This window comes from Podarcis vaucheri (genome assembly GCF_965113315.1).
Source record: "Podarcis vaucheri genome assembly, chromosome: 16".
Classification (NCBI taxonomy): Eukaryota; Metazoa; Chordata; class Lepidosauria; order Squamata; family Lacertidae; genus Podarcis; species Podarcis vaucheri.
In genome coordinates, this window is record NC_138754.1 from 15,277,189 (window position 1) to 15,301,376 (window position 24,188).

General features: G+C 49.0%; 4 protein-coding genes across 5 annotated transcripts in view; 1 reads left to right on the forward strand and 3 right to left on the reverse strand.

Moving 5' to 3' along the window:
• LOC309521269 (uncharacterized protein) overlaps positions 1 to 24,188 on the reverse strand; it is a 104,693-nt gene that overhangs the window by 64,124 nt on the left and 16,381 nt on the right. The gene's annotated exons all lie outside the window — the stretch shown is intronic.
• FAU (FAU ubiquitin like and ribosomal protein S30 fusion) lies at positions 1,380 to 6,322 on the reverse strand. Of its 2 annotated transcripts, none has more exons than XM_082203610.1 (5): positions 6,193 to 6,322; positions 3,726 to 3,808; positions 2,379 to 2,523; positions 1,923 to 1,978; positions 1,380 to 1,545 (listed from the first exon to the last, which is right to left on the reverse strand). In XM_082203610.1, exons 2-5 carry the CDS (start codon positions 3,798 to 3,800, stop codon positions 1,420 to 1,422), a joined length of 402 nt encoding a protein of 133 aa, XP_082059736.1. In that variant the 5' UTR covers positions 3,801 to 3,808; positions 6,193 to 6,322; the 3' UTR covers positions 1,380 to 1,419. The 2 variants fall into 2 exon arrangements, with proteins under 2 accessions (XP_082059736.1, XP_082059737.1); XM_082203611.1 differs by having other exon boundaries at positions 3,726 to 3,813; positions 6,193 to 6,283.
• On the forward strand, positions 6,426 to 10,681 carry MRPL49 (mitochondrial ribosomal protein L49). The gene is made up of 4 exons (XM_082203606.1): positions 6,426 to 6,583; positions 8,668 to 8,833; positions 9,768 to 9,895; positions 10,504 to 10,681. The coding sequence occupies exons 1-4, from the start codon at positions 6,488 to 6,490 to the stop codon at positions 10,648 to 10,650; spliced, it is 537 nt and encodes a 178-aa protein (XP_082059732.1). The 5' UTR covers positions 6,426 to 6,487; the 3' UTR covers positions 10,651 to 10,681.
• On the reverse strand, positions 11,256 to 22,255 carry LOC309521258 (pre-mRNA-processing factor 39-like). Its single transcript, XM_082203570.1, has 14 exons — positions 22,053 to 22,255; positions 20,776 to 21,086; positions 20,442 to 20,567; positions 19,799 to 19,917; positions 19,218 to 19,385; positions 17,560 to 17,755; positions 17,147 to 17,254; positions 16,331 to 16,495; positions 15,749 to 15,875; positions 14,691 to 14,959; positions 13,669 to 13,853; positions 13,466 to 13,540; positions 12,233 to 12,395; positions 11,256 to 11,860 (listed from the first exon to the last, which is right to left on the reverse strand). Exons 1-14 carry the CDS (start codon positions 22,117 to 22,119, stop codon positions 11,798 to 11,800), a joined length of 2,142 nt encoding a protein of 713 aa, XP_082059696.1. The 5' UTR covers positions 22,120 to 22,255; the 3' UTR covers positions 11,256 to 11,797.

Here is a 24,188-nt window from a genome sequence, read left to right on the forward strand (position 1 = left end):
TAAATAGCTAAACACATGCCATCAAGCAGAGGTAGTAGAGCAGGTAATGTAATCTGCGTTCCCCTTCTTCTTCAAGAGCAGCATTTTTAGCACTACCATGCTACTACAGTGGTCAACCTGTGGCTGTCCACTTTGGACCATGGCCAGGTTCCTGTCTCCCCTCCAGTAAAACATCCCTTGGCAGGAAAAAAAGCATGGCAAGGACAAGCCAGAATCCTTCTCCATGATACTTGTGTTGAAAATATTTTCTGTATGAAAGCAGTCCATCCTGTGAGCCCTCTCCAATGACCGACTTAAAAATACATCAAACTAAATGAGCACTGTGTTGGCCATTGGCCCTCCCCCTCCATTACTTTCTTGCTTTGTGAGCTCCTAGTGGAAGTGATTTGTCAAATAGTAGAGGCTAATGTGCTACATATAAAAACCAGTCGTGGAAATATGCCATCATGGAGGGGCAATGGAGAGCTTGCCCATTTTAAATGCATATATGCTTACTTCTTATTTTTATGAAGGTGGCTGGTGACAATATTTCCCCCTAAAAACTCTGACCCTGAAAAAGGAACTTCCCTCTCCCAAGACTGATTTAGTAATTAGTAATCCCCGAGTGATTGGAAAGAGGACATTGAGCACTTTTCTACTTGCTTCGCAGTCCTCTCCACTCAGCTGTGCTGTGATGGGTGGGTTCTTGGATGTTTTTGAAGTGGGTAGACCACAATTTTGAACCTGATATACAAATTTTTAAAATAGCTAAATGGAGGCTTAGTTTGGTCAGAATGGAGTATATTTTCAGAGTTAATACTAAATACAATACTATTGGCTGAAAATTTGTGCCCTGAGATTTTTAGACTCATCTACCCATGTACTAGGGGACGCGGGTGGTGCTGTGGTCTAAACCACAGGGCCTAGGGCTTGCCAATCAGAAGCTTGGCAATTCGAATCACCGCAACGGGATGAGCTCCCGTTGCTTGGTCCCTGCTCCTGCCAACCTAGCAGTTCGAAAGCATGTCAAAGTGCAAGTAGATAAATAGGTACCACTCTGGCAGGAAGGTAAATGGCGTTTCTGTGCGCTGCTCTGGTTCGCCAGAAGCGGATTAGCCATGTTGGCCACATGACCAGGAAGCTGTACAAGATGAGCGCTACAACTGCAGTCGTCCAGGACTGGACCTAACGGTCAGGGGTCCCTTTACCTTTATACTATCTGCAACCAAAGGGGCACATGGGTTGCCAGATGTGAAATACACTGGCATTATTTTCAGCTCTCCTACACCACTTTGCAACTTTGATTGCCCCACTTTCTCTGAATCGACTGCAGTCCTCGGGCTCAAGTGAAACAAAGCCCCTGTTCCCAATAAGCAAGAAAAACACCCACCAACACCAGGTCCAAGCTAAGATCAGATTTATTAGGTAACTGGGTGCTGCTTAGGAGTTGGCATTGGGGCCCTTCTTCTTGCCAAAGCCTGGCACAATGTTGACAAAGCGGCGGTTGTATTGCATGCGCCTCTTGGCACGGCCAGTCTTCTTCTTCTTCTTCTCTTGCTTAGCAACCTGGGAGAACAAAACCGAACAGGCATCAGTAAAAGATCCACTTGAATTTCAGCAAGGAATTCAGCCCACCACCATTCACCCTGCCCTGCAGCCTCAATTTCCACTATGCAAAGTCTAGCCCCTGATACGTAACTCCCAGAACCACACCCTGAAAGCCGGGCAGTTGACAGCTCTCCACCCAGCCCAATCCTGCCTGAAGACATTTGGGCACTTAAGTTATGGACTGGGCCAAATTCAGCAGCTGCTAGCTCAAGAGCATGCCGGGGTAAACTCTACTTCATGGATTTCTGCCTGGACTGCAGTCCAGGCACTCTTATGCTGATGGGGTTTGGCGGCTCCGAGTCCTCCACACAGCAGAAAACAAAAACAGAACTTACCTTTGGGGTCTGGCCTCTCACTTTGCCAGCACGAGCCAGGGAGCCATGGACCTTACCTGAAGAGGAGAGAAACACAAAAAGATATCAGGGAGGCCACTGGGTCTGGTCAGTGCCTGGATGAGAGAACACCCTGAGGTCCACAGAAGTGACCAGAGGCGTGTGGGCTAAAGAAAATCTTGTCAACCAGGACCTTTGTTGATGAGATTATATTTGGGTCCAGGGAGAAGAAGCTGGCACAGCCCTTCACAGGAGGGCTAAAACCCACCCACTGGCTAGGCTATTGTTTGAAAGTTTACTCTCCACATTCTTTACGCAGGGCAGAATCCTGACTTCTGATCACCTGCGGCAATACAGTTGCTGGCCTTCTAGCAACCCAACAAGCCTAAACCCAACTGCCATCACTTTGGTACCTGCCCCCCCCCCCGCCACAAATAGTACTGGGGGCTCCATACTTACCACCCAGCATGCGTGCAGCAACCTCCAGTGTTGTGAGGTCACTGATGCCACACTGCCCAATGACCGCATCATCTTCCAGGGGGGTTCCACCAAGGAGGATCACCTGATCCTCAGGCACAATGCCCTCCAAGGACTCGATGTGGGCCTGGGGAGGGGAAGGGAGATACGAGTCACCGAAACACCTCACCGCTCCAACTGCAACAGCCGGGAGGGTGGCACAAAGGCCACGGACAAGGAAAACGGAATTGAGCTGGAAGGACCCATCGACAGCCAACTCCTCAGTAGCCCTTGTGTGTGAACTTTCCACTCCCTCAAGGAAAAGGCAGCTGAGATGGGGCAGGGTGTTTGCCCAACCCTCCCCTAAGAAAGCCCTGGTGAATTTTTGTAAGGGCATGTCTGAAACGAAGCAAGGGAAAAATAGCAGTAGAAAAAGCAGCAGGGAGGGGAAGGGTTAAGCACCACCACCACTCTGCTCCACTTCTACCAACACCCCCAGCTGTATCAAGGTTCCGTTGAATGTGTTGGGCCATGCTTTTTATTTGTTAGCTAACAAAGGACAGTCTCCAGGCAGCTTACAATCAACTATTAAAAGTATACAAAATGATTTAAAATGTCCACCAAAATGTAGCATTGATTATGGGGGGCGGGGAGAGTAACAATGAAGCCCTGCTTGTCTCAGCCTCTTTCCCAAGCTGCAAGGAAGAGAAGCCACTCCACACCGTGTCACCTGTGTCTTCAGTGGACCTCAGGGTGTTCTCTCATCCAGGCACTGACCAGACCCAGATAGGCCTCACTCACTCAGCCTAGGGTTGCTGCCTTCAGACCACAGACCTGGTCCTAAGGCCACCCAAGCCTAGAATGAGCTGGAAGGACCTGAAAGTCTGACCCAAAATATCCCCTTCACCACCCCCAGCAACTGGTAACACAAGCAGATGGCTGCTGGGCCGCTAAGAAATAGCCAAAGCTCCAAGTGACTTCTGCAAACAAAGTTAAGCTGTAATGAAAGGTGGCAAAACTATAGATACAAGTGTTGAGAGCCTCAGACCAATCTATACAGGGGGGCAATCCATTCCCAACTCCAAATACAGCAACTAGAAAATAGCAGAAGCAACACTCGCTATCGCTATGCAACAAACCAAGTACAGTGAACCTAGTGAGGTACAGCACTCTTCGCAAAGGCTGCTAAGGGGTGGGGGGTGGGGAGGTCTTTTCTTCCCCAGTAATAGGAAATTAGCCAGATTTTCTTCATATTTTTTTGAATATTGCTATAAGCTGCCTTGAACACGAATAGGTGAGAAAGTGGGACAATAATTTAGTAAATAGCACAACAAGTTAACTGTTCCTTACCTTAAGGTGAGCTACTGTTTCCTGCCCGGACACCTCAAGGGTGTGCAGATTCTGAGCACGAATAAAGAGTTGCATGGTTCCACCTGTGCTGAGGAGAACAGCAATCAGATTAGGTTGCAAAAGTATAGCATTTCCTCCTGAGGATTAGACAAATTCATGAAAAAGAGGTCTATTGATGGCCACAAGCCACAACGGCTCTGCTCTGCCCTCCACAGTTGGAGGCAGTGATGCTTCTGAATACCAGTTGCTGGAAACCCCAGAAGAGGAGACTGCTCTTGTGCTCAAATCCTGCTTGCTCATTTCCCACAGGCATCTGGTGGGCCACTACAAGAAAAGGATGCTGGACTAGATGGGCTATTGGCCAGATCCAGCAGGCTCTTCTTACTTCTTAAGCTAGTACCACTGGCGTTTCCCCACCTATCTTTTAGACTAGGAAACTCTCTCTCCATTCTGTAAAGCAGACCTCAAGGTAATGCTGCTGTTCAAGAACAAACTCAGAACATGAGATGTGGCTCACAAGCCTCTCCATTCAGCCTGCTATTGGTGCTCATCCTGGCAACAACTTAGCTTCCATCAGGATACTGCTGGAAGGCCCCTAAATTCTTTGTTTCAGGGACTCACAAAATTGTCTGCGTGTATCCTTCCAAATATGGTGCAGGGAACAGAGTCCACTAGGAAATGCCAACCTGAACACAGTTCCTCTCAAAGATTATCGCCGCCCCCCATCTGAACAACACACAGTGCCATCTGCTGGGCCACAAACAGCTCCACACACAGAAACAGAGATGTCTTGACCTATCCCGTTGCAAAGTGAGAAGCCGTCCCCAATTCTCTTTCAGAGAATCCTGGTGTCTGTCTCTCTCTCTCTCTCTCTCTCTCTCTCTCTCTCTCTCTCACACACACACAGTACCATTCAAGGCACAGCACTGCCACATTAATAGCCATGGCTCCCCCTCTGTCCTGGGAACTGCAGTATATTAACGGGAACTGTAATTCTGTGATGGGTGAACTACCATTCCCATGTTTATTTGTGGGGAGCCATGTCTGTTAACGTGGCATAAATGTGCTTTAAATGTATAGTGGGGATGTGACCAAATACCACAGTTCTGAAATAATCTCTCTTGTATTCCTTCCCACACCTTAGCAACCAGGCTTAACAATATGAATACCAGCATGCTGACTTACCATCCACCCAGCCTTCTCCTTACAATTCCTATCTGCTTTCTACCTTATTAAGCTCTTCCATCTCTTCCCCACACCCTGCTACCCCTTCATTTATCTATCTTAAAACAGGACCCAGGAGGTTCAGACTCTTAATCCCATTCCTCCACTGAATTCTCCAGGAAAAGCCAGTTCATTTAGAGAGTGTGTTCCCCCAGTCACATAAAAAGCACTCAGGAGTCCTGGCTCTTATCACTCCCTTACAAAAAAAAATACTAATACAAAAAACCCCCAAGTACTGTATTACCCACGCCCAATCCTTATGTCCTTAACCTCACTTACACATACCCCAACCCCACTCTACCTCCATGAGAAGAGGGATTACAACCGGTTATGCACTGCCTATGTTTTTAGTTGTTTCTGTTTTGTCCGTAAGATGTCTTGAGTCCTTGTCAGGAGGGAGAGGCAGGATAAAAATAAGTATAATGCCCAGGGAACGTTGATTATGGGGCAAAAGGAAAACCTAATCACTACATAAATAAAGGTCTCCTGCGATGCCTGTACAGCAACCTTCCTTATCTCCTTAAAGTCTCCAGCAAAACTCATCTGGATCATTCCTAGTCCCTACTTTTTACTTCAGGCAAAGGATGTGCCATTCAAGCAACGTTCTCTCCTCGCTTCCATTCCCTCACCCCGTTTTTGCCTCGGTAACCTGTAAAGCCCCTTCTTTAGGGAGCAGCATCCACACAGAGGGAGTCATATAAGAATGGCAACAAGGCAAACCCGTCCCCCAGCTTCGTTTGCTCCTCAGGCTTTTAAAAGCGGCTCCATGGCCTTTGCCTGCCTGCGCAGCCGGTCGCCTCTCAGTCTTAGCAGCGTGAGAAGAGCGTTGCTGGCCATGTTTTCCGTACGGACTGACACGGGGTGCTTCTCTACGGTCCCCGCGGAAGCTGAGGCTACGGGGACGGAGAGTCAGACCAAGGCAACTCCGGCCGCTCGCATCGCTGGAACACGCATCGCGCTCCATCTCCACGTGCTTCACGGGGCCCTGCGAGCCGCGTGCAGCCGAGGCCAGTCCTGCTCCGAGTAGGCCCATTGGGCCAAGGGCCAGAAGTCAGCCGCGCTCATTCACTTCATTGGGTCTACTTCCGAGTAGGTCGAATGCGGGCTCCACTCCCTGCCCTTCCCCAATTCCCCCTCTCCAAATAGGAGGCCTGGATTTGAGGGCCGTCTCAAGGGGACCCAGGAGTCCGGGGGACCCCACCCCCACCATTTTCCTTTTGATTCCCCTCCCTTCCCGTCTCACCCTCAGTCGCCGATCCAAGATGGAGCCGGGAGAGCCGAAGAGTCGCCGCCGCTCCGCGCACGCAGACGAGGGAAAAGGAAAGAGGCAGGAAATGGGGCGGGACTACCAGGGCGCAGGCGCAGTGGGGTCGGGTGGGGGGTCGGTGTGGGCGTTGGTGTCTCTATGGTTGGTTCGGCTTGGTGTTCTCGCGCGGCCGGGCTGGCACCGTCATTTTGTCTCTATGGTGGCGCCGTGCTCTCTCTATGGTAGAGTCGCGTTGACGCCATCAATCCGCGCTTCTCCTCCTCCTCTCAGGATGGCTACTTTGGCTTTCGCCTTGGCCAGAGTTGGGCTGCGGAAGGGGCCGTTGCTGGGAGGATGGCGGCAGCGACTCTTGGCGGCGGCTCACACGGTAAGGGGACTCGAGCACAACTTGAGGGAGGGAGGGGGCGGGGGGCCATGGAAGGAAGCGGCTAGGGATTGGGTTGCGAGACGGGCGCCGCCGCCGCCGCTTCAGGGCACGGACAGAAATACAGCGGGTAGAGCTTCCTCTCCAAAGAAAAGGGCATTTTCGGGCTTTGCAAATCCGTGTTTGCTCTGTATTGTGTAAAAAATGAGCGGTGAGGGTAGTGCTTTTTATTTTATTTGACATCATCTGGGATACTGAGTAGGGTCCTCGCAGTGGGAGCCCTGCTCTCCCAAATAGCTAATGGGAATTGTAAGCCAGCAACATCTGGTGGGGGGTAGGCTCCTGACCAATACTTCATAGACTGTTATCCTTATTTGTTTACTCTACAAGGAGGTCAGGATGGTAGACGTGGACATCTTCCTATCTCTTCCTTGCCTCATTTTTTATTCTTCTGGGGTGCTTGTTAGGCAGAGTGGCTCAAGTTGAATTTTGTGATTGAATAAGTATTTGAACTCAGGTCAGTTGCATTTAGCAGAGTGACTGTGGAACCATTGGAACAAACAAACAAACAAACAAACAAACAAACAAGCGGACTTCGCTTACAGGGCAACTGAGCATGCCACAAAGTGCAGTGTTGGTAAGATGCCAACCATCTGTTACCTTTATTTGTTCGAAGGCAGTGCAGCAACTGGGGAGGGGCTTGTGATAGAGAAGCTTGTTGAGTGACCATGAAGCTTACTGTGTGATGGTGGGCTAGTTACTCCCTTGTAGCCTAACGTACCTCTTAGGGTTGTTGTGAGGGGAGAGACTCCATCAGGCAAGGCCTCCTTCCACCTGCCTTGCCCCACCCCTTGGCCCTGGGATTCTTCATAAGGAAACTGTGCCTGGAGGAAGAACTGTGAGGGGAGAGACTTCATCAGGCAAGGCCTCCTTCCATCTGCCTTGCTCCACTCTCCAGTCTCTGCTTCTCATTTTGTATTGTATTATGTTGTGCACTGTGGTTTGCTGTTGTTTTATTGATTGGAGTTTAGAAATTATTGTAACTGTTGAGTGGATTTCTGTTTAATTTTGAAATGCTGATATTTAACATTATTCTATATTATTTTAATGAATGTTGAATGTTATTTTATTTGCATGTTGTATATTGTATAATGCATATTGTCTTATTTATATGATGTTAGCCGCTCTGAGCCCGGTGTTGGCTGGGGAGGGCGGGATACAAATAACATTTATTATTATTATTATTATTAAAACACAAATTATAGCATACCAGACAGGAGTCACACACAATCTCCCCTTCAGCTGCCCAGAACTCCAGGTAGAGCAGCAAGAGAGACCCCGGCCGACACACTCACAGCATCTGGTACCTCAATCTGTGAAGAAGCTCACTGAGCCCCTTCAGCCTACAGCTTTTATAGCCAACTTTGATTTGATTGATTGCACCTGGTTAGCAGGCATCACTCATGACTGGCCCAGGACACCGGGTGTGACTAATGTGGAGCAGCTGAGAGTCTCCAACTCAATTCACTGCAACTGGGTATCCTCTCCACTAGCCAATCAGCACTTAGAACACAGGGGACCCAGGAAACTCCTGACACAGGTGTGTGAAAAACAAATTATACTATCATGAATCAGCAAACCTTAAATTGGGGGTGTAAAAGGGAAGGAGACATGTCATCTAACTCCTCAAAATTACAATGGTCTTGTGCATTTCCCCTACAGGGTGGGTGCTTCCTTGCTGAAGGTCTTCAAACAGAGGCTAGGAAGCCACCTTTTAGGGCAAGCTGTTGAGTGATGTTCTAGCTCTGGATTTCCCTATCAAGCAGGGGGTTGAATTAGGTGGCCTTGCAAGATCTCCTTCAAACATTGTGCCTATTCTGTCTGGGCAAAATGGTTCAATAAGACTTATAAAAAATGTTTTAGGAGCATTTAATTTTAGTTCCCCCTGTTAGCATATGATTCTCATTCTCCATAGCTGAAGTGATTTCTCTCTGACAAATTTATCTCTGCCATTATTATAGCAGAAAAATAGTAACAATATTCCCAAGCAAAATTCTTGTAAGTTGACTAACGGTTTTCTGTTTCAGAGGCAAGCTTCAGCAGAAACCAGCTCTACAGAACAGAAATATCCAGGGATTATTGAATCTACTAATGAATATAGGTTTGTGGAGAGACTTATACCTCCCTCTCGAGTACCAGTACCCCCGAAACATGAGAGTTATCCCACCCCTTCTGGATGGAGCCCACCTCAAGGTAAAATACAGGGGAAGGGGTAATTTGATTGCTCTAAATAGTTCAGAGTCTTAGGTAAGGGCCCAATTAGACTCACGAGACCATTTTGGCCCAACCAGGTCCAACTGCCCTGTCCCTGGCATCATTTATGGCATCATGTGTGGGGTTGGTGAAGACCTGGCTAAGCTGAATGAGGGTTTGCAGGCACCACAGATCAGGCTGTTTGGTCTGGTTTGCAAAGGTCTCAGCAAGAACCGTGTGGTCAAAAGTCATATTGATGTCAGAGAAAGGGTCATAGCTCACTGGTAGAGCATCTTCTTTAACTGCAGACAGTTCAAGGTTCAATTCCCGGTGGTATTTCCAGGTAGGCCTGGGAGAGTTCTTACTGAAATCCCGGAGAGCAACTCAGTGTAGACAGTAGTGAACAAGATGGACTGACTTCATATACAGCTGCATCCACCTGCCAAACTTGACCTGTGATAGGTGAGGGAGATAGCGAGATGCAGTTGCCCACCCTTAGTCTTTGAAGGGAAGGGGTCCCTGAAAGAGTTTGTACATGTAGTATCCTTTCAGCACCCTAGGAAGTAAAGTTTGAACTAGATACAGAAGGCAGCAGAAAGCACATCACACCATTCTGTCACTGGGGATAAGCAAGTCTGGCACTAGTAGGTGCCTGTACGTGACAGTTCATTTATCGCACAAGGTATAAACCTTTTAAGCCAGTACTTCTACCTGCTTCTGATTCACATCACCCCTTTCCCTTATTCTCTTGCTAGAACCTCAAGATGTTTTGTTGCTTTAATTAATTACACAAATTAGGAACGTTTATAAAATTAGTGGAGGGTTGGAGGAGGAAGGGGGGGCAAGTATACCCAGCTCTCTGCTTTGTGCTTTGATTTAGTTATATAAATGTGACGATCTGTAGATCCACACGTTTTGCTTTCTCCTACACTAGACCCACCTCCTGACCTTCCTTATTTTGTAAGGAGGTCGCGAATGCACAATATCCCAGTTTACACAGATACTACCTTCAGAGGGTGCAGGAAGATGACGGTCATCAGAAAGATTGAAGGCGATATTTGGGTAGGTGTTATTCACATTGCATACTGCACCCCGTTGGTTTTTCTTATACTAGGATGACAAAATAAGTGGATTATCTATGGATAAAAAGGTAAAGGGACCCCTGACCGTTAGGTCCAGTTATGGCTGACTCTTGGGGTTGCGGTGCTCATCTCGCTTTATTGGCCGAGAGAGCTGGCGTACAGCTTCTGGGTCATGTGACCAGCATGACTAAGCCGCTTCTGGCGAACCAGAGCAACACATGGAAACACTGTTTACCTTCCCACCGGAGCGGTACCTATTTATCTACTTGCACTTTGACGTGCTTTCGAACTGCTAGGTTGGCAGGAGCGGGGACCGAGCAACGGGAGCTCACCCCATCGCGGGGATTCGAACTGCCGACCTTCTGATCAGCAAATCCTAGGCTCTGTGGTTTAACCCACAGCGCCACCCGCGTCCCTATCTATGGATAGTTCCAGGTTAATCCGGAGCAAGTGGCTGTGATCTTATTGGTAGCAGAGAGTTGAGGATTGTTTAACAACAGTGGTGGCTGTACTGTTCTTAGCCAGTGATTAGGAAATTGAGGTGGGTTAATCATGCTACTTTCTGACCTTTTTTTCATTTCCCCCCAGGCCCTTGAAAATGAAGTGAAGGGATTCATCACACAGCTGTCTGGGCAGACAGCAGTCACCCAAGTGAATGAAGTTTCCTGCATGATTCGCGTCAAGGGATTTTTTGAGCAGGAATTAAAAAAGTGGCTGTTGGACAAAGGCTTTTAAATAAATGAGAGATATTCTCACTAGTTTTTTATCTTCTTGTAAGGTCCACTTTTCTAATAATATTGATCAGTAGGGGGGGAATTATTTAGGCCTAGAGGTTTGCATTTGTACTGCAGGAAACAAACGGCTCTTTCAAGTGTGCTGAGCAAGCATAGCCTAAACATTTTCTACTTTCGGCCAAGTGGAACTTCTAGATGCCTGCCATAGAGTTCCTTGTTAGGGAAGAGCACTTTTGCTAAAGAACCTGATTTTGCTGGATTATTCTGCCTGGCTTTATTCTTCTAAGGTGAGCAAGTAGGTTTTAGAACCAATTGTCAAACTTAGTTTTCTTCCAGAGCAAATGATCCCTTGTACACAATTCCTGTTCCAAGGGGGTTGTTGAATAAACAGTTCTAGCCCATCTAGTTGCAGAGTTGAGTTTGAATGAGAAGACTGCAGCAATCATTGCCTGTTCCTACACTGTTAAATAAAGTAACCAGGCGAGCAGAACTTGTATTACAAGTAGAAATAAAAGCCACAAATTTGGCTAAGCACTATGCCAGCCCATACTAGAATAACCCCCTGAGCACTCCCCTCTCACAGGAAAATGGAGGATGGTAAAGACATGGTAATGAATTCCTGTTTATGTACAGTTAACAACACATGAAATGTACAGGAGAAAAAGTTTACAAAAAAGGACTCATTTTAACAGACACCAATTCTGCCTCGTAAAGCCTGCTAAGAGAATCCCGCGGCAGACAAGACGTAGTCCTTGGTCACTCCATCATCCAAAGGGTCTCCAAGGAAGACTGTGGCAACCTCCCTTGTGTGGTAAACAACAACAGCTCTGCATGGGATATGTGATTTCAGATCCTCCACATCTAAGAAGTGTCAACATATTCCCCTGAATCGTGGAAACACGAAAATTGTGGCTCGTAATAGGTGGTGGGGCAGCTCAGTACATACAAAGCTTTTGTGAGGAGGGAGAATCAGTTTTTCAGATGGAGACAGTTAAGTTTCTCTACAGCTGCTCAGAGAGGAGGCAGCAGCAGCAGCAGCAGCTGCTACAGGTCATGCCTGGACTTCATGTTGCTTCTATCTGTGGGCCAAAAAGCTGCAGCTGCCACTCAGTCTCATGGATGCTGTGGGCATCTTGGGCCAATCAGTTTCAGGTCTGTTGGTAATACTGATTGTAGTTCCATGTGTTCTGGTACCCATAGCCACTATAGTTCTGCAAACAGAGTAGATAAAAAATGAAGCAAATAAATTTATTTATTTCAATTTTGCCAAGCGGCTTTAAATAAATTACATTATTTATTTTGTGGACAGCCTTCCTTCCATCCCAACAGCAAAAAGTTCCATGGAAGGCTTGTTCACACAGAATGCTTGGCTCAACAGGCCTAAGCTAAGCTGCCTACTCAAACTGGCCCAAATTAACTCTGTTCAACTGGGTTGTGCAAACCACCTAGCTGGCTCAAATCAAAAAGCTACTTCAGTAATGTGTGTATTACCTGTCAAGCTAACTAGGAACTGGTCCCAAGAGTCTGTTTCAGCCACCTCTGCTATGTCTATAAACTCATTCTAGAAGTCTCTTGCAACTCACCTGGTACCAAGTGTTATAGTTATAAGCTCCTGTTGTGGTGCTGTTGCTCACATCTGCTGCCATCAAAGGGGTGATGCCTGTTGTTGCAACTGCAAGGCTGCCGCCTCCTGCAGCTGCAGCAGCATCCTCAAGTCTCATCCTTTTTTCATCGGCCTCCTCAGCACTGCACGGAAGTTTAAAAAAGGGCAGTCAGCATCCTGGAAGGGAGTGGGCATCTCTGGCTGCCCTAGAGGCCTGGCTTAGCAGTGGCAGTCAGGAATGTAATACGTGCATTAGGGGACTGGTGTTCAGCTGGTATTTCAGGACCTCATGCTGGGTCACAGCAACATAACTAACACTAATGTCTATGATGTCACAGACACCCTCCCCCCTAAGATCTTAAGGGGGGGGAGAGAAATAACCAATGGCTTTTAAGACTGTAAAGAAGGTGCACAGAGAGATGTCTCAGCCAGGAAACATCACTAAATCCACTCGTTATGAGGGAGGGGCCCAAGTCTATAGAAAACCTTGGCGTGCCTTAAAGCAGTGGGAAGAAAACTTGAACAGTTAAACGGACAGTACAAAGCTCACACAATGGTGAGCTTCTATAAAGCCTGGGTTTTTATTTTGCAGAAGAGCAAGAAGGAAGTTTGAGGGAGCAGAATTGGCAAATAAAGCTAACTGGGGTGGGCCTGTGACAAAAACACAAATAAGATAAGATGCCCTGGTGCGCAATCTCCACCCTGATCTCCTTCAACACTGCAGGGTTTTTTGCATGACTGGGTCAGGTTGTTTTTTTAAAGTTAACCATTTTAAAAAGGAAAGAAACCCTGAACCCCTGAGTGAGGGAAAGTGTCATGTAGGGAAAACACAGTACTTCTGAACCATTTAAATCATATGAATTATCGGCACAACAGAGCTCTAGGAGAGACCAGTACTGTTATCCCCATACTGCAAGTGAGGGAACCGAGGCAGAGAACTGTGGCTGGCCTTAGGTCATCTTGTGAGTTCAAGGCAGAGGTGAGATTGGAAGCAGGGTCCTGTGCCAGACTAGCTTTCACAGTAGACATGCAGCCCAAACTTAATCCATTGTACGAAGTACATTGTACCGATTTCAACAAAAGTCCCCCTAAAGTACACGTGCAGAGGTCCACAGCCTCAGTGAGGAAGACTGTGTTGGTCACCTCCTCCTCCTAAACAGACAACAGAGGCCAAACAAAGGTCAAGGACCTCAGTGGCCAAGGAGTTCCTCACCCATTCTCCAGGAGCCTCTTCCTCATCACTTGCTGGTTCAGTAGTTTCTGATGCTCGTCGTACGATGTCAGTAAGCTGCCAATGCAAAAAGGAGAAGAAATATTGGGAGAGAAAAAAGCTCTGTTGGCACATGGCTGTCATGAACGGGACAGACAAAAGCCTGCAAGTCTGGCCCCCTTTCACTGTACTCCTCTCTTTGTTACCTGTTGATGCTGGACCCAAAGTCCTCAAGAAACTCCACCCTCCGCTGGGAGAATATAATCTTGGTCTCCAGAGGGAGACCGCTGGTCAGGGCTCGGTCGAAGCTACTCATGGTGTTGCCCTCATTTTGACGGACGTCAGCACTGAACTCCATTTCTAACAGATTGGCGTAGAGCTTGGCATTGTCCTGCATCAAAGGAAAATGCAGCAGAAAACATCACTCAGAAAAGTTGGGGACAAAACTTGGAAGGAAAGAATCCAGACCATCTCTGTCTTTGTGTTCAGCGCAAAGGAAAACCTGCAGCTCCAAATAAAGGGTTGGCAAAAATTGGCCAGCATTACGGTAAGTCTATCTAGGTGGTCCCAAGGAAAAAAATTGGGATCCTGTAGAAAATGCTTTTTTATTCCTCTTAAGACAGCCAGGATAGGCAAAGGCAAGCAGAACTGAGCTTTGCTTTGACCTTGAATTAATGTCAACTAAGGGACTGGCTCTTCTGGATAGAATCCAGAAGAGACCTGCAATTAGAAACACCACGTTTTCCCTTTGGTATCCACTCTTGAGAACAGAGCATTTTAGAGCTAGCTATCTAACCAAACTCTCATCAGCTTCCTTAAGAAATGCCTTTATTGAGCTGCGTTTCCAAGTAATGCCTCCTGTAGGATGCAAGCAGTTCACTGCTGTTCAAAGGGATTGCTTTATTTCACACTTGAATGATGCAAGGAGGAAGCTTCAGCTATGAAGCTCCAGAACTTTGTGCATGACTGAGTGGGCTGAAACTTTTAACATTTTCAAGAAAGATTAGATACATTCAGGGCTGATCTGCACTTCCCACCTCAAAAAGGACCATGCGCAACACTGACAACCAGACTTCTAGAAAGCCACTCAAATCTATCTCAAATCTGAAATGCTGTGCAAAGGGGAATCAGAGAAGTTGAAAACTATACCAGTCCCTCACTTTTGGATGCCGACCTTCAAGGTCCCCATCTCCCCACTCCCCCTTAGCAAACGCCCAGTATTTTTTACCGGATCCTTCTCCAGTGCCTCCAAGAGTATCTTCCGGGCTTTGATCAGGTTCTTCTGCACTTTCAGAACCTGCCGGGCTAGTTTGACAGAATAGAAGGAAGAGACAGGCATCCCCTCATTCTCCCGGATGGCTTCCATCAGGAGGGCCTCCGCCGCTTCCATGTTCCCCAGCCGGCGCTCCAGGCTCACCCGCCGCAAACGCACCATGGCCAGCCCAGGCACACAGTCCTCAAAAGACTTCAGGATGCGCCGGGCTTCCTCCACCTCTCCTGCATGGGAAGGGGGCAGAGTGAAAACTTCTGCATTCGCTGTGCTGAGAGTTTGGAAGAGCTGAGTTCAAATTATTATCCTCCAAGAATCCATGACAACATCAGCAAGGACAATGAGCAGGCATCCTCCTGGCCATTCGGAGATCTTCCCCACTGCCCTGGCCCCTCTTGGCCCAGTTCCCCTGGAGTTGAAGGGAGCGAACTGTGTGCCATTCACCCCTCACCCCTGCCTATGTCAGCTGTCTCCGGGAATCTCAACAAATATCCTACAATGGGTTGCATCCAAAGCAGTGTCCCACCAGCACAAAGATTTCCGCTTGTGCAACAGGAACCCCCAAGGAGGGTGCGCACACATGACCATGCGCAACACTGACAACCAGACTTCTAGAAAGCCACACTCAAATCTATCTCAAATCTCTGAAATGCTGTGCAAAGTAGCATAACCCACACCCCTTCCTTCTGTTCTAGGGGTTCCCCCCAACTGCCTAGAGCAGATTTTGAGGGGCACATGCGTGGGAGGAGTCCTGTTGTGCAAGCGGAAATGTTTACACTTACAACGCCTCTTTCATGGCACACCATCTGGACATTGACAAAAAAATTAATATTTCAATCTTTTCAAGCTCAGTAGAAATGTTTGGCTGGCGAAGAATTCTGTGAACCCTGAAAGGCAACCCCTGGCTTAGGCAGCTTAAGGCTGATCAACAGAAGATTTTAGCAGCATGGGACGAGCAGCTCCTTGGATTAGAAAACTGAGGGGGCTGGAAAGGGTGTGCCCTTTATTCTCCTCACCTTGCTTCTCCTCAAAGGCTGCCCAGAGGAGGTGGATGTTGGGCTTCCGAGGGAGGTGATAGCAGCAAGCTCGCTGGAAGACGTTCCTGGCCCCAGCTACACTGTGGTTCTCAAGGTACCTTGTGTACTGGATGGAGAGGAAAAGGGAACAGAAGAAGCAGAGGGTGGTATAAAAAGCAGCTTGGATGCACACCTGCGATGGCAGCTCTGGTCAGAAGGAGCTCAACCCAAAGAGATCACGTTCTGTCACTGTGTTTCTGAAAAAGCCAGTGCTAATTTTTTGCCCCATCATGGCAAAGCTGTTGCTTGCCTCCTCCTCCTGTGTGGGGACCATTCTGTAATCTGGGCAGACACCAATATTTAATCCATCTAACTAGAGCTCACCATGGGGACACCCACAGCGAGACAATGTGCACTTTCTGGAGGAGGAGGCCTAACGAAACAAGAGGCTGTTCATAAAGGGAGGAGTTTAAACCACAGCCTCTGCGACTGCCTGAAGGGCAGAGAAGGAGCCGCTTCCCTCCTCTGCATGGGGCAGTCCGGGGACATTCAGGGGAGGAAGCACATCTTGCCAACACACACCTTGATCCAGAACTCCTCATACAGGGCGCAGGCAATGACGCAGCGCTCAAAGAGCACGATGGTGCGCTCGTGCGAGCCGCTGGCAATCTCAAAGTCCAGGTAGTCCCGCCAGTTCCGCAGCTGGGCTCTCTCCAGCGGCTTTACGTGGAAGTAGGGCCTCTTGATCTAAAACAAAAGGAGGGGAGCGGGAAGGAGCTCAACCGGAGAGGCAAAAGGAAAGCAGGGAGATAAATTCCCCAATCCTGCTGGGGCTGAGGTCCAGAGAGAGGGGGACCTCGCACACTTTTTCTGGCTGACCCAAAATAGGCAAGAATGGAGAGCACTGGCATTGGTGCACGTCAGACCTTCAGCCTCAAAGTAAAAGCTCTATGTCACACTGGCAGGGCAGAGGATCCATCCCCCAGCTCCGCCATATGCAGCCTATTTGACAATTGAGGCCTACAGAAGCACTCTGCCATCCATCACCCCTTTTGGCTTTGCATGAGCCCTGGACAACTTTTCCAAGCATAAACCTCACAGGGCAGGGGGAGGAGCCTCACAGTGTCTGTCTGTCAAGCAAGTGAACCCCAAGCTAACAGGAGAAAGGCCCAAGGAGACAACACAGGCAGGCCTGGCTTTTGAAGCTTCTCAGGCTTTCCGTAGCCTTAAAGGCAAGAAGCCAAGTGGTTTGTTTTTTAGAAGCAGGGAAGAACTGAGCAGAGCTGCTTCTCCCACATAACCACAGCAGAGAGACTGACAGCTGCTAGCCAGGTTCTTAGAAAAAGTTAAAACCCTAAATAGAAAGCACTGACCAAACAGTGGTTCAGCTATACAAACCCCTTCTTCAAAATTCCAGCGCTTGCTGACTTCGCTCTCATTCTGGGTGTAGATATGCTGGCGAATAGAAATCACGAGCTCCCGGATCCTGTCCTGGTCCAGAGGTCCCTGAAATCCAAGAGCACAGCTCAGCCACTGGTCATGCAAGGCATGGAAGCACTCAAGAAAGAGCCTTAAGAGAGCCTAAATGCACATGGGAAGCTCACGAACAAGCCGCGAGACGTGAACCACAGCTGCCATTTTCTTCCCATCACCAGACACTTAAATGGTATACTGCCTCTAAGGATGGAAGCTCTCTTTCTACCCACTCTTTCTCTTTCATTGTGGAATAGTGTAATCAGTGTGCAGAGCCCAGGAAGCCCCGCCCCCCAAGTACCAGAGAAAGCGGAACAGCCAGCCACACTGGTACCCACCAGCACTTGGCTCCCTTCCACCATCTCCTGCTTGGCTTCTGTCTTCAGTGGGACGTCCTCTCCAGGCGGAGCCTCCTCGGCCTCCATTTCGGTGGCCTTGGCCACTGTCTCGGAGGCCACCTTCGACTGCAGCCACAGCAGCTCCTCCGTGGAGAGAATCTCTCTGGGGGGATGGCTGGTCACGTGCTCCTTGAACCTGCGTTAAGGGAAGAGAAAGACAATCCTGTTCTTTGAGAGAAAGGTGGAGCAGGCAAGGCAAGACCCACTCTGGAGCAAAGGGGGAGTTTGGATGCTGCAGAGAACTGGGGAGAGGACAGTGGTCTGGTACTGTGCCAACAACAGAATGGTGCCCCACAGCAGCTAATAATACTATGCACTGATTCAAGACCTTAAGTTGACGATGCCATAGATGTTATCTCAGTAAAACCTTTACCACAAGACTGTTAAGGGAAGTCAGAAGGATTAGATCCCTAAGGCAGCGTTGGAAGGGGGAAGAGTGGGGAAGGGAAACAGAGCAACATACCTAAGCCCGTCACATGAATTACATTTTCAATATTTACAGCACAGCAGGAAACTTCCCTTACAAAATATCAGAGATATCCAATCACATCCACAAATATCTAGTCTCTAAAGGACAGTCACGTCTGCAAGTCTTTTCACAACCTTTAACTGAATTTTGGGTGCACCCACTGTAGATGACACCACTTTATAAGCCAGCACCTTCATAGCTTTGCTCAGGAAAAAGCAGAGCCTGCAGATCATTCTCTCAGGCATTCCTGGCTGAGGGACTTCCTTACTCCCCCCATCTCGGTTACATGAGCTCTCTCAGGAGATGGGACCTGGGAGGCAGGGAGTGTCTCGGTGGCCTCTTGCCCTCCACTCCATCCCCTAATCTGTATTATGGGTATATTTTGGCAGTGCCAGCTGTGCATGTGGAAGACACACTCAGCCAATGAAGCTGAATGGGTGTGGCCACTGAGAAATCATTTTACGGCACAACACAGCCTACCTCACCGGGCTACTGTGAAGACAGAGAATGAAAGTGCCATGTTGCATCGCAATTCCTAAGGTGCTTTCCGATTCCATGACTTCAAATGCTGATAAAAGTTTGAAATACATCCATCTTGACGGACAGGTTGAGTTGTGCAAACTGTGAAGCGCCCACTTGGTGCAGTAGAGAGGGCTGGTACCAAGAGCAGTGAAAGCCTGATTCAAATTCCTCAAAAGCCTCACAGGGTGACCTGGAGCCAGCCGCTCTCTCCCACGGCCTAGCCTACTCATAGGGTTGTTCTGAGGATAAAAGTGGGCAGAGAAGCGGGGGAGAGAGAACCATGTCTGCTACTCTCAGCAAATTGAAAGGAAGGAGGACAAAAGTATAAATCAAGGATGACTGTATCAACAGCAAAACACGGACAGGGTTCCTTCTTTGGAATTTCCCTCCTTGGGGAGTTATGCAGGTGGGGTGCATCGCTACATCCAGAACTCCCCATCCTGAAGTGCTGCAGCTGCCCCTGCCTCCTGTGGGCATGTTTAGCCACTTTCCTTCTCACACAAACCAACACCTCACTTGGGAGCCTGAAGCTCTGACACTCACACCGCAGTTTTGAACAAAGTGTGGAAGCCCCCCCCCCCCCCCGGTAGACCCCCGCAAGACTTACTTTTCCCAGTGGTGGCTGTACAGCTGGGTGGGGGTGGCCAGCACTCGGTCATAGATGGCGGTGATGGCCTTCAGGTCCCCTTGCTCCCTCTGCCACTCCACGTACATCTCCCAAAGTTTGTCCGAACGGAAATCCACTCCTGCGGCTGCCACAGCCGACTCAAAGGTGCTGCGAGGACCAGAGCACAGGCACAGGGAGATGTGATCAGTATTTGAAAATAGGAGCCAGGGCAGAATATCGCAGAGTTGTCCTCTAGGAAACTCCATTCCACCCCACCTGTGTTCTACTTTTCCAGCTGACAGAATATCACGAGTACCTTGCCTGCTCAGTTATGCTGGCCCTGGAGGTGCTCCTGGAACTCAGCATACATACGTGGTAAGGAGGCAAGGACACAATTTGTTTGGCCAGTAAGATCTGGAGACCTGCTTGCTATGTATTTCTCAATATTGCACAAAAGGGGCCATGGCACTCAGCATCCTGAGTCTTGTAGGGAGAATCAGGCTTCCAAATTATCACTTCTCTCTCACTTTCACACATAGGGTTACAATAGGAAGTCCCTTCCTCCCTCTGACATGACCTACCCGCAGATTTTCTGAGCTGAATCTGGAAGGTTCATATCCAAGCTGGACTGCAGAAAGGAGATGTAATGGATCCACAGGTCCATGCTGAGGGGAATGGACTGCAGGCCTCGCTGGAAAACCTGGGGAGCAGCAGCAGTAGCAGAGAAATGATTTGTAAATACTTATTCATTTGTAGAGAACTGGGGGAGGAGAGGCCAGGAAGAGTTTTTATTCCCCCCTCCCCATCGACCCCTTGCCCACAATCCTTCACCCTTAAGATCTTGGATTCCCTCCTTTCCTCTGAAGCACTAGGGGCTGACTAAACCAGGCACAACATGTTGAGGTAGGAGCTTTTGTCCTTCTGGAGAGATTGAACGCAAAGCAAAACTCATCGCTGCAGAGTCCACCTACCCCAATTGAAGCTAAGAAGACACCAGACACACAGGCTTTATGCCTTATCCTGTTGCACGAGGTGGCTTGGCTCACTTGCAGGAGATACCTGAAGCCTGCCTACTCTGCAGCACCTTTAAGGAGCGTGCAGCTCCCCTATGTCTGGGTTGCGGTGGTCTGAACTGGGTATGTCCCAGGCGCGCACGCACACACACACATACAAACAAACAGAAGGGAGAGCAGAGGTACGGAATCCCCTCCGGCCCCTCCTCACCTCCTCAGTCTCCTTGATGAAGTCAAAGCGCCGCTCCATGTCTGCGTATTTCTTCCAGTAGCCGTAGCAATAAGGGTACCGCAGGAAGAAGCTGTCAAAGGCTTTGCGGGCTGCATAGATGTGATTCTGCCCAAGTGGGAAAGAGGAAAGAGGTGAAGCTACCACACAAAACACAGCAGGCTACTGTAAATGTGGAGGAAAAGGAGGCACCTGCCTTATTAAAGCTGTTATCTTTCATCGGGTAAGCCTCACTCCAATTAGGGACAATTAACTTGCGCTTCAACAGTTAACCACACAATTCAATCCAAGCTTGCAGGTGGACCCCTCAGCTTACCTCTTGCTCTACATACTGCAGCAGCTCTGTCCATGCAGTGAAGTCAAGAGGGTTCTCTTGTGCCGCTCTCCAGTACCGCTCAAACTCCAGCGGATATGTGATGGAGAGCTCCTCCATGGGGGGGTTGATTGCCATGTGCATGACCACGTCGGGAGCAGAGGGCTGAGGGGCTTCCTCCTTGGCAGGCTCAGGTCGCAGGGCCAGAGCAGTGGATTCTACACTGACCCCGTTGCACTCTTGCGCTGGCGTTGCCTCATCTGGGTTTGGGGCCCCGTTACTCGCTGGCTTAGGAAGCACATCTTGGTCAGGACCTATTGGATTTAGGAACAAAAGGTAATGAGAATTCTTCCAGTTCTCTCTGAAACCTAGTTCTGTTGCACCTCGCTTAACAAGGGCTAACTGTGCTGTTCTGAAGATGGGCCATGGGAAGGGCAAGGAATGCCCCAACCACCCTGGCATTTCCTGGCTAAGCAACAAACCTCCTGCCTTGATTCTGCAAGCAGCACTTTGCTCTCTCTGCTGTGCACATTAATTCTCTCTCCCTGCCAAATATTTTCAACAAATGCATATATGAATGGAAAATGCATTCTCCAATAGCCACTCCAACAGTTCTCTTTTGGACTTTTCTTCACTCAGGCTTGAAAATGAACAATTTTGCCTGTGGTAAGTCACCTCTAACCAAGAGGGAAAAGCTTTACTACTCAGGGGAGAATCCAGAGCAGGGCTCCCCAGTCTCAGTCCTGAAGATAAAGAAGGTCGTTGGGTAGGTGGGCCAGGAGAAACTTCCACCAAAACATTCAAGAGCCACTGCCTGCTAGTAGTGGACAATTCTAGGGCAGACAGACCAAAAGTCTAACTTGGCAGACGGCAGCTGGACATCTTGTAGAAAGCAAATTGGGCTCCATTATTACATTCCCCCCTAAAAGGATCCCGGGTATCTCTCTGTGCCCACGTGCGGTGGCTGCCAGGTCCACTCTCGCATGTCAGCCAGGAACGAAACCTCCATGGACAGAGGCAGTGTACCTGCGACGGGCAGCACACGCCATGTCGTGCATAGTGAACTTCCCAGGGGGAAACCGGAGTGTCCTCCGTTGGAAACTGAGCGCGAGGGTAGAGAGGCACTTGGGGACAAAGGACTTTGTGCGCGTGCTGGGTTTGGGTTTCTAGTACGTAGTCTCGAGCCCCTCTCCGTCCACGCTTTGGAGCCCCGCCCTCCGCACCCCCGGCCGTGACCAACTGACACCTCTCTGACCCGCCCCCCTCCGGCCTCTTCTCACCAGCCTCGGCCCCCGGGAGCCCCTCCCCGCCGGGACTGGCAGGAGCCTCGGGCCCTTCCGCCGCCATCCTCCTCGCGGCCGCCGAACCGAGCGTCTATGCCTGGGGCCTCCCCGGTGCCCGACGCCGCCGCTCCCGCTAGGCCGTACTGCGTCTGCGCCGCCGAAGGACCCGGATGAGATGGGCGCCTGGCGCGGCCTATGAATTGCTGAGGAGCCTTGAAAGGAGAGCCAGGGCAACCATAGAGAAAGCAGTTCAGAGAGAGGAGGAGGAGGCGGTTCCAAGGGCTAACCATAGAGGAGGAAAGTGGAGGAAGGACCGCAAGCGCTTCTCCCATAGATTTGTAGTTGTAGACTAGCATAGGTGGTTTGATATGCGGGTTTACTTCGGGCGCTATTTCCCCCCTCGCTTCCTCCTGCCCCGCCTGATGGAACTGAGAGCTGCAGATGGAGTACGGGAGGAAAGATACAGAACTGCAGCAGCATCTTCGTAGCTTGGACTTCGTTTTGCGCGAAAAGTGGTTGCTGCTTGTAGTTATTTAATTGCAGCGTTTCATCAGCCGGTGTCTTGAGCAGCATCGTCTGGGGACGAAGGGCTAAAAACCGGCTGCTCTCCAAAATTATCTGGCCCCTTTTAACTTCGTATTTCAGTGGCGTTTTGCACTCACACACTGTTGGACGAACCCAAACCTTGCTTGTAGTTTTTGATTGGCCCATGCCGAGGTTATTCTTTACTGTCGCACAGCTAAGACAATTTTTGTAAGTTTTTCTCTCTCTTTTGCACGCAGCTGTTCCATCTCTTTGGCAGGTAGCGGTAAATTATCCTAAATGCACACTTGATATTGGATAGTTAGTTGAAAGGAAAGTGTATTTTTAAAAGAGCAGAAAAACTTCCCCTCCTCAGTTTCATCAGTATCACTTGTATTTTTTTTAAAAAATATTTAATTGTGTTTTGCCCCATCTTCATTTTTCTGATAACTGAATTGTTATTGTTCCTGCTGCTTTTACTTGTTGATGGTTTGTTTTTTACGTCTCTACGCAGCTTTGAATGCTATTTTCGTACAAAATTGTCATATACTGTACTGGTTTTCGTTTTTAGAAAAAGAAATGGCTCAATCTCTAGTGCTCCTCAACTCTGTCTTACCTGACACTGCCATCTTCTGGCTATTTCGTGATACTGCCCCACAGTAGCCACTTCCTGCCCACAGCCAATTTTGGACTTTTAAACCAGACAGGCAGAAACCCAACGGATCTAGTTTTCTGTGCCCAACGCTGTATGAAGACTGCAATACAGCAGGTCATTGCTGGGGCATTTTCTGCCTCTCGGCATCTAAGCAAAGCTAAATGCAAGCCTCGTCTTACCAAAAACATCCTCCAATTTATAATTGGCCAAATAACCCCCGTTAACTGGCATGGGTGCACTTTGGTAATATGGCGCCTTGAGGTCAAAATTTGCCCTCCCTCCCATTTCTTATTTTCACATTAGTAAGGTAAAGGGACCCCTGACCATTAGGTCCAGTTGTGGCCGACTGGGGTTGCAGTGCTCATCTCGCTTTATTGGCCGAGGGAGCCAGCATACAGCTTCTGGGTCATGTGGCCAGCATGACTAAGCCACTTCTGGCAAACCAGAGCAGCGCACGGAAACACCGTTTACATTCCCGCCAGAGCGGTACTTATTTATCTACTTGTAATTTGAGGTGCTTTCAAACTGCTAGGTTGGCAGGAGCAGGGACCAAGCAATGGGAGCTCACCCCGTTGCGGGGTTTCGAACCGCCGGCCTTCTGATCGGCAAGTCCTAGGCTCTGTGGTTTAACCCACAGCACCACCCGCGTCCCGGTTATTTTCACATTACCAGAGCATAAATAACTCTAGCCAGAGGCAGATTTACAGCAGTGCGACCGGTTTCCCCACAATGGAGGCTGAGCCAAAGGGGGTGCCACAGGACATCGCAGCTACCACAGAACGGAAGGCGAGAGGCTGAGGGTGTGTGTGAATTTTAGCCTTGCACAGGGTGCCGCTGAAATTTGAAAGACCAAACTCTGTCCCTGCCCTGGCCTCTTGTGTGTGCTTCCATAAAAAAGCCCAGGGCTGCCACATCAGCCACCCATGCAGGTAGATCTAGTCCATGGGTAGGCAAAC